Genomic DNA, 9730 nt, shown 5'->3' on the forward strand with positions numbered 1-9730 from the left:
CTTGTATTCAGGTGGATTATACAGCGTTTGATTCAGTAAAGTGCACCGAGGCTGAAGTCCCACTTTAATGTGAATGTTGCGTTACCTCACTTATACCACCAGGAGGCACCAGAGTCCACAATTAGTAACAATGGGATGACTTTAAGTGTTACAGGATGAAATACTGTGCATTTATTTGCAATCTTCATCATAGATCATGCGTTTATCATTACACAGAAGGGTTTAATCAAAATTATATTGCACTTATGAATTAGAAGATAGCCTACATCTTATGGGCCCTGTGAGAGAACTAAGTTATACTCATTAATTCATTTACTTTTCTCATAATTATAAAATGTTTAATTAGAAAAAAGTGCCACTGCAGTCTTCCAAAAGGAAAAAAGGGGAATACTTCAAATATTTTTAATGAAAATTTCCAAAACCCCCAAAATATTAAATTTATGACTGAAAACAAGGAGAAAAAGTGTTAATACTCTACACTGGAGAAGCAAGGTTGTGTGTTTTTGCCTGAATTCAAACAATTAAACATTATCAAAATAGTATTTTTCAAATAATTATAATTGCAACTTTTAAGCCAACAAAGTCCTTTAGGGGATCGGGGTAATTTCACATCTTAAATTTAAACATCTGTAATCTGAAATTGTCATTCAATTACAACTGGACAAACTTATCCTGCTGAGATCATGTGATTCAACAGCTGCAGAACCACCACTTACACATTTACCTTGTAGTGAGATTTGTCAACGACCCATACTGCCAAAAATGCATCCTTGTTTCAAGAACAAACATCCCAGACAACAGATTTTAATCACAGAACTTTTATTTTTTTCAAAAGGGAGAAAAATCCACATTCTCAGGTAAAGAGTTGTGAGGGGGAGAGGGGAGGGGAGGAGGGAGGGCAAGAAAAGTGGAACAATGTGAGAAGCAGGAGCCTTTAAATACAGCTGCTGGGAGGTTATACAGGATGATCACGTGAGCCAATAAGCTTTCTACAGCGCCGGCAAGAGATTTGACACAGATCTGCTTTAGTCAGGATTTCCAGAAAGAGTATATCAACAAGAAAAAGGGCAAAAAAAAAAAAAAAAAAAAAAACAAAAAAAAGAGTGGGCTTCATACACAGTTTATCTTTCAGATTCTTCTAACTTTTGGCCAGCAGCAATAGTTTCAAAGTAAGAAATCAACTTTTGGATTAAAAAGAAGATAAACCATGGCACCCAAACAGTTTTTAAATGGGGGGGAGGAGGAGGGGGGTTGGTAAATAAAATCCAAATCAAGTTGAAAGGGGGAAGTAGAAGAGCAGCCATCTTGTGAGAGGAAGCTGGGATCTCATCGATGTGAGTTCAGGAGACATCTGAAACACAAAGTGAATCACACTGTTAGAGGATCTGCCTTTTCAACTCAGAAAAAAAATATACGATTAAAGAAGAAATGTAGACTTTGAGACAGAATGTTTGTCTTTCTGAAGAAAATGGTGGTTTAAGATACTTACAACTAGCAGGCCGGGCTCCGTATCTTCGCATGATCTGGTCTTGTGTGAATTTCACAAAAGATTCATATTGTTCTGGAGAGAGAAAAAGATGGTGGTGAGGGTGAGTGCTGTAGATCAGGGCCAAGTCTACGTCCACACTGTGTCGCCTACTCTTTAAAACACAGTTTTCAGGTGGCAATGACGTGCGTCCATAATCAAGGACTTTTCGTGGATACCTTGGCCCACAAAGACACTCCTGCTAAATGTGTTCTTTGTCCTCTTTTCATTTGGCAAAATACAAAACAGAGCATTACAGTCAACATCTGGTGAGGCTGCTGAGTCTTACATATTAAACCTCTGTTCGGTCTCCTGCTCTCTGATCACTTAAGGCTGATTTATAGTTTACTTTGGCTCTACGTCGAGTCTACACTTTACCTACGCCATTATGAGCACTTATACTTGTGCAACGGTGTGTCTGTGTTTCTCTGTTGGTGGTGGAGTTTCTGTGCCACTGTGTTGAGTTTCGACTGACAAACTCTTTCGTATCTCCCTTCAATCTGTCTTGTGTTTTCCTTGCTTCTTTTTTTTTTTTTCCCTCTGCGCTGCCCGTGAAACAGAAGGATGAGGAAATACGAGGGAACAGACAATAGCATGTCATGCAGCGAGGCAGCGCCCCATGTGTGTGTTTGTGTGTAAGGAGGGCTTCTCAAACAGCATTAACTTATCTAGGTTTTGCACCAGTCGCTTCCCATTGTCAGACAGACAATGTACACACACACACACACCGCAAGAGGACCAATCACAGTTGCTGTGGTTTGCGACGTCTAGTTACATTTCTAGGGAGGCATAGATTTGACACTGAAGTATAAAATCAGGCTTTATACTGTGTTTAAATATGGCCAAACTTCATCTACAGTTTTCTGTTTCAGAGTGAACATTCCCAAGCTGCTGTGCTGATCAGACCTGTATTTACGATTGGGACGTCTGACAAAATCAACATAAATACAGCTTAATGACTGCAGCTGTACAGGGCGATTGGCTATATTGACATTCACAATAAGTCATCACAGAAAAAGAAAAATCCAAAGCTGATTTTCTAATTTAGACTACTAGACGAGAATACACTTTTGCTTCACCTTCTAAACAAAATTATATCATCTTTATGTTCCCTGTCCATTTACGGTCTTGGCATCTAAAAGCATATATAAATGCTGAGGGAAGCATGGATGCCAGCACTGCAGAAGTTATCAGTTATGGTATGAAAAGATACTCATAAGGGAGAGAACAGGATGTTTCTCATTACACAGAGACAATTTCACTGTACTTCACTGCCAAAATGTAGAAATAAAATCTGCTGTCCAGATGAATTGTGTATTTTATATTCAAAGAGTCGTGTTTATTACCTGCGAGTTTTGTGTTAAGGATTTGTTCGTACTCCTCCCGGATCTTCTCCTCGTGGTCTTTGAGAAGTCGCTCGCACAGGAAGCTCACCTGCTTCAGTGTAAACGAGGGCTGATCCTTCCTTGAGGCACCTGAGCAACACAAAATCAGATCTGCTATGAAAAAGGCTGAATCACTCACATCTGTGGGCGCAGTGATAAGTCGCAGAGACACAAATGTCCTCTCTCCAAAAATAGGTGCTCGGCCAGGTGCAAACGCACAGCTTTGCTTTTCGCCGTCCCCCACCTCTGTGATCTTACATGGTCATGCAGCACTAATGTGGGCCATTTCTCTGAGTCTCCCCTAATGTCTCTGTCTCGGTGCAACTGGAGCCAGCTTTAGCTAGGGGTCTCTTTACCCAGTGGTCTTCGAGGTCCGCTATGAGCCATTTAAAATGTTTGTAAATCACCAACGAGGACGGCGGGGCATGAAGGTTTAATGGGCGTCTCAGAGACAGAGAGAGGCCGGGTCAGTAACAGTGCAGTCAGTGTGATCTATGAGACCATCCTGCAGCGTGAGAGGGAGAAACACTGCAGCCTGAAGGCCTGGGGCTTGGATTACATCTCGCAACCCTAACTTCCAATTGTGCTTGAACGCATCAAACTGCACCACTATTGCTGCAGCACAAGTATGTTTCTAAGGAGGAGCAGAAGCAAAAAAGGTACCAATGATGAACAGTAATGTATGCACACGTGTAAACAAAAGATGAACTAAAACAAACGGTAAATCCACCACAATCTACGCACATTTCTGGTGCCAGCGCAGTAAGTAAACGATGATTTCTGTATGTTTATCCAGTAGAAAACTATAAACTTATGTGTGTATGGACTGCCATTTGGAAAAGGAAATAAACTTCTCTGAGGATGATTCTGTGTCAACCACCAAGAATTCACGTGTCATGTGGATTTATTATCTGGTTTACAGAGAAAAGACTAGTTCTTCACAATATCACTATAAATGTAAATGATTCCACTTTCTGCACTCGATGCGAGTTTGGTTTGTTATCCCTTTAGATACGATGAAGCATTTAAGCACCGTTTATTATGAGTTCCATCTGAAACGCATCGATCACGTGTAACAGCAAATTCTGATTTTCAGGAATTTCAAGAGGGTACAACTGAACTGGGACGAGAAAGGCATCTCCATTACAGAAGTGGGTTGGATTTGGCACAAACAACTACAAATCTTTCACACACACACACACTCACATCTGGAATCACAATCCCTCTGCCCATGTGATTGTTTTGATGAGCAGCAGTAGCCTGCCTCTTGAGACTTGAGTTGGTCATGCAGGTCCAGCCAAGGGTCTTTTGGCAGGCCTTGCAGAATGAATGACCTTATCATTCGTAACTGATGTTGGGGTGACTGCGCAGACCTAAACATGGCTTACAAAAGACGTGATTCTGTTTTTGATGTCTGAGTTGGCTGTCACTTCAATGTTGTAGGACTTGCTAACCAGAACAAAACAAAGCAGACATGTTATTTGATCACCTGTATAGCAGAAGTACAATACCGTCCTGCGGCTCTCAGAATAACCCAAACTGATCTAAACACGTCTAAATGCACTGAATAGAGAGAGGGGCAGTCGGACCTACATAAATCAACCGCTGCCCTTACAGAACACGTTTTAACATGTGGTTCGATTGGGGGAAATCATGTTAAACCCACATTAGAGCTGTGCATGACCAGAAGACACGGCCTTTGGAGTAAAAGCCAAACAGTTTATGTGTGTGCACGGCAAACAGTAAATTCTCCTACCTGGTGGGGAGCTGGGAGCGTTGAGGGAGGAACTGGGGCTGGGGGCATCACTGGAGCTACAGGCCTCGGTCTGGTTGAAGGCCCCTTCCAGCTGCCGCCGCCTCTGGATCCGGCTGTACTCCTGACGGAGGTTCTGGAAGATCTGCTCTGTAGGGAGAAAACAGAAACAAGGACAAAAAGTGTGAAAACCAGGACAGAGAACACCCAAACATGGCGACTCTCTCACAGTGACGGGGTGTGAAGGAGCAGCTTTACGACGGCTGTATTCTACAGGACATTTTCTAACCATTTGGCCTTTGAGGGGCTGAAAAGTACGGTGAAAATAAAGATATATCTGGAAACAGTGTTCAGAACCTTTGCTTCTTGTACTACTAAACCTTAAACTGGTTACAGAAAGAAAAATTACAGGTTTTCAAAAGTAAAATGGAAATCTAGTTGTCCCAGAATATTGCTGGATATTCAATGACTCAAACAGTGATTCATTATAGGAATGAAACAAACAGTATTATCACTACATTAGTCTTTGAAGTGTGTTCTTTCAGTACTACATGCACAAAATATTAGACGGTGTAACTACAGCTATGCTCAGTGCCATCTCCCACCTGACACGAGTTACCTAAAAACACGCTAATCGACAGGAAGTAGAGGTGTGACAGACTGACATTAGCAACAAACAGTCGAGGAGGAAAGTGAACATCTAGCAGCCACTCGATAGTAAATCATTATTTTGCATCTGAAGTCTACCAGCCATTTCATATTTGAACAGCATTTGTCACTACAGCTGTGCCCCACAACAACACACAACACAACACCACACAAACAACACCACTTTCTGATCCTGCGTCTGCGAATCCTTTCACTTCCATTCGAAAAGTTTTAATGACGTACAATAAACTGCTGACGGTTAAGGCTGTAACATAAATCAGTGTTCTTTTACTACGCTGTAACAAAATAAAGCCTCATTCTTCTGAGGTTTACTGGGTGAACAGATGTTTGGGGTGTAAACTGACCCGTGACATACTAGACTATATAAAATAGGACATTACTTCTCTCACTATATGCTGAACCTGATTACTCGTGCTTCTGGCTTAACTGACAGGTGTTAAGTACAGCTAGTTGGCAGCTACGTATTGTACAGGTACTGCCTGGATGAATCATGCCAATTCATATGATAATCGCCCGTTCCCGTTTTCCTAAAAGGCCAAAAACTACATGAACTTAAGAAGATTATCTGCAGTTACATGAAGGGTGTACAAAAAACCGTTGTTAATCTTTCTAATCTCGTTAATCTACCTGTGTTTGGTAGGTAATTGTTCATCCGGGGACGTAACTGAGAACGGCTTTCTTCTTTTGTAAATAAGGGCAGAAATCAAACCAGAAATTGGCACCAAAGCGCGCATGTAAAAAAGCAACAATTACACAACACTGTTAACCAACATCAGGTCACAGTATTGTGGGGGCAGTGAGTGAAGATTTCGCTCTGCAACACAACAACAATCATCTGTTTTGGTGTCATATTGCCTGTGATAACACATTAAAATGTATGTACAGCTGGCTCAACACTGACTTCAACTGTCCTTGATGGATGAAAGAATTATTAGTTGTAACTTAATTTTTAAATAAACATTTAAAATCACAAGTACGGGCCTAAAAAGTCAAAGAAAAGTCATACAGGCGCTGCAAATACATAAAACTACGACTGGTTGTCGCCTTATCACTTCAAATGTTTCCTCCTTAGGATCAACCCTCCGCTTCCCTGCAGTCCAGTGTCAAAACAGCTTAAACACTGAGCGCACACACACACACACACATCCAATTATAAGGTTAAAAGTTCAAAAAAGTCCTGGGAAAAAAAAAAAACAGCATGGCCTCAACCAGAGCTGATAACCAAACGTTAAGGAGGGACTTTATCTGGCTCGATTCTTTCGGGGGGGTGAAGTCTCTACACGTGTTTCACTTCTATCAGGGGAACCGTGCTTCATTTATCTTGGGTGGGGAGGAAGCGGGGGGCCACGTCGCCACCTCAGCCTGCTCATCGGTGAGGACAGCAGGAGCTTCTCTACAGAGCCATTTTAAGAAAGCACGTTACATGTGGTCATGCCTTCATGGAGACCCCTCCTCCTCTTGCTGCATGTGGCCTCAAGTATTAACAATAGAGTACCTTAATCTGACAGGCTCTGTTTGTTTAGCTACCGCTGCAGAAAAAGCACTAAAACAACTATTAGACTGAGAGAAAAGTGATCGACAAAGTAATTGATCAAGGACAAATGCAGAATACTCTCAGATTCCAGTCTAAAGTCTGTGTTTGCCGCTTTTTTGCACAAAATATCTGGAAAACCGTGCAATCAGAAGAGCATAAGGAGTGGAGCTAAAAAGATTATTAATATGAAGTTACTTAGACACAGAAAAGCAGGACTCATATGTGTGTGCGTGTGCAGGAGACAGAGGCAGTGTGTCTCTTTACTTTCATTTTGCGTCTCTTGTTTTGTTATTCTTCGAAGGGTGGGGTGCAGGGTTACAGATCTCGCCACCTCCGCTTGCCAATTTCCTGGGGGAAACCCTGTATTAGAGATGGGAGCTCAACGTGAGCGTCGTTTAAACAGAGACTGTGTGAGCAACACAGAGCAAAATGCCGGCTCCAGAGATAACTAAAAACTAAACTGTACTTCTGTGCAATCTGATCATTTAAACTAGAGTTGTAGACTTTAGTCAACCTCTGATTAAAGCGGTTTGAATGTGCATCTTCTGAATGCAGTTACACCACTTTTCATTTAAACCAAACGCAGTCGATTCAAAGACTCGAGGTAGTGGAAAATGTCGGACGCTCACTGTTGGTGGTCGATTACTACTCTTCGGTACAAGGGACGAGGGAAAATCCTCTCCTGCTGTCTGTCACTTCCAGCTCCGCCAGCTCCTCGTAGCTCAACCGTGGGCGTTGCCTGGCAACAATGACCCTGCCACAACCAGGCCAAGCAATCAATCACAGAGACTTCCGGGAGCCACGGGAACGCAGCGGAGAAAGCCTCGGCTAAAAGGCTTAGGCACAGGCCAAATAGTGAATACGAAAGGGGAGATCGGCCGGCTAGATTGGACGTGGTGGTGGAGAGAAAACAAAGCTGACTCATTTCTTTTCACTAAACGATTGTTGGGGGGTTTGAATGTCCCAACTGCCAGGAAGTAGCTGGTGATGCATTATGGGTCAGTTCAAGTTGCCTTCTGCGGTAAAGTGACCGGTGTTAGTTTAAAGAATAGCAGAAATAGGAAATAGCAACTGAACACTATTAGACGGCTGTAAAGTCGTTGGTTAGTGAAGAATAAATTATTTCCGGATGCGTTTGATTTTGTTTAATCAAATCTGGTTGGACTGGTTGTCGCTGTGATCCCGAGACGTGAAGCTGAAATACACAGAAATTTAACTAGCAAATATGAAACGACGGAGACTGGTTGGCCAGTGGAGATTTTGTGACAGTACTGTAGTAGCTATTCCTATATCCTCTATATTTATCATTAATGTGATGAAATGTCTTGATTGATCAGGTATTCAATTCCCTGGATACGTTCTTGAATTCCCAGAAACTAAAGGACTAATATCACCATTTCGAGGGCTGCACTCAGTGAAGAATATAGAGTTACATTTGAAAATGAAAAAGCACTGGTGGCGGATCTGTAGGAAGTATCAGGAGAGTAGCGATGGCTCAATTAAATTCTGTATACAACGAGGGAAGGTTTCTCTGTATTGATCATTTCTAATTAGCGGTACGGGATCCATCGTGGCCCTTTCACCAAGAGCTTCCTGACCAGACAACATGCAAAGTTTGGCCCACGACGCTTCAACAAATGGTTTTAAGTCTGAACGATGACCCGCACACTTTTAGGTAACGTCACGTGCCAGGAAAACACCAGACTAACTGTACCGACTGGGAATTTTACAAAAGTGCAAGCCCGGACTGGCAGCACAAGAATGAGACGGAGGAGAACAGGGAGGGTGACCCTTCCCACATTGTGAAATCATTACCCAAAGATACCACGGCGGTGTCAGTTCTCCGTGTCTCGCCTGCACACACAGCCTTGCTCACCACGAGCAAACCTGACTAGCTGGAAAGCCTGTGTGGGTACAGACAGGTGGGAGGGATGACAGCTGACCTTTCGCTAAATACAAAACTGCTTTCACTTGGCAAACCACAGCAGAAAGGCAGGCTCGCGGCACCAGTCCCACGAGGGGCCTCTTTCTGGGTGAAGGTGAGTATAATACCTTGTATGTGGACCTCATGTCTGCAGCAGACAAATCTACACTACTTCACCCGTGCAGCTGCAGACAGACCCTGAAAGAACCCACAAGGGGGACCGTGAAGTCCAGGCTAGATAAGCAAGGCCAAAGCAGACAACCTGGGGGGAAAAAAGCAGATACTAATGATTTATTTTGTGTACTAACATACACAGCTGCACTATGAATACCACTCAGTCAGATTGCAAAAGGGTGTGAGCAGTAACAGGGGCTAGAAAATGTGTCTTCACCTCCAGGAATCTGCAACGGAGAGGAAGTGTCTGCATCTCCGTAGAAACAAAACCCTTTAAAATCATTATAAATCTTTTGGTTAACCAGGATGAGAGTTACACAGTTAACCAGAAGCAGAAATAAATACATTTCACACGACGCCAGCTGTGACTGCGTCCCCGTCGACACCTACATTTTTGGGTGTGCTCGTGGTCTCTGCAAACCTCCCCTATGAGCTATGTAGCATGTTTTCTTACTGTGCAGGGAAAAAAAACAGGAACGAGGACTGTGAGTCGTCTTATGTCTTAATAAATGACGCAGGAGGCATATTGTGCAAACTGGAAGTATGTGGGCTCTTGTTGGTTTGTTTTAATGAAAATAATCATTATGCAATCACATTTTCATTGTTCAGGTAACTCGGGTTATTCACCTCAGGTAAATCGTCCACGGAGAGAGCCGGCTGAAACCTGCTGAGGGAAGATGCTGCTTTACAGTCGTGCAGCAATAACACATCATTTGGCCCGGCGTTGGTTGATTAAGTTATGGAAAGAAGAAACAACCTACGACGT

General features: G+C 42.8%; 1 protein-coding gene across 1 annotated transcript in view; it reads right to left on the minus strand.

Annotated features, from left to right (window-relative positions):
- Positions 1-802: 802 nt before the first annotated feature.
- Positions 803-9730, minus strand: part of akirin1 (akirin 1) — an 11147-nt gene continuing 2219 nt past the window's right edge. Inside the window, exons 2-5 of the mRNA XM_035672900.1 lie at positions 4667-4813; positions 2872-3000; positions 1490-1561; positions 803-1351 (exon numbers count right to left, since the gene is read on the minus strand). Of these exons, the coding sequence (XP_035528793.1) occupies positions 1341-1351; positions 1490-1561; positions 2872-3000; positions 4667-4813 (359 nt within the window). The 3' untranslated portion in view covers positions 803-1340. The remainder of the gene's footprint in view (positions 1352-1489; positions 1562-2871; positions 3001-4666; positions 4814-9730) is intronic.

The sequence above is a fragment of the Morone saxatilis genome, unplaced genomic scaffold (genome assembly GCF_004916995.1).
Source record: "Morone saxatilis isolate NCDOM2014 unplaced genomic scaffold, NCSU_SB_2.0 Contig24, whole genome shotgun sequence".
NCBI classification, from domain to species: Eukaryota; Metazoa; Chordata; class Actinopteri; family Moronidae; genus Morone; species Morone saxatilis.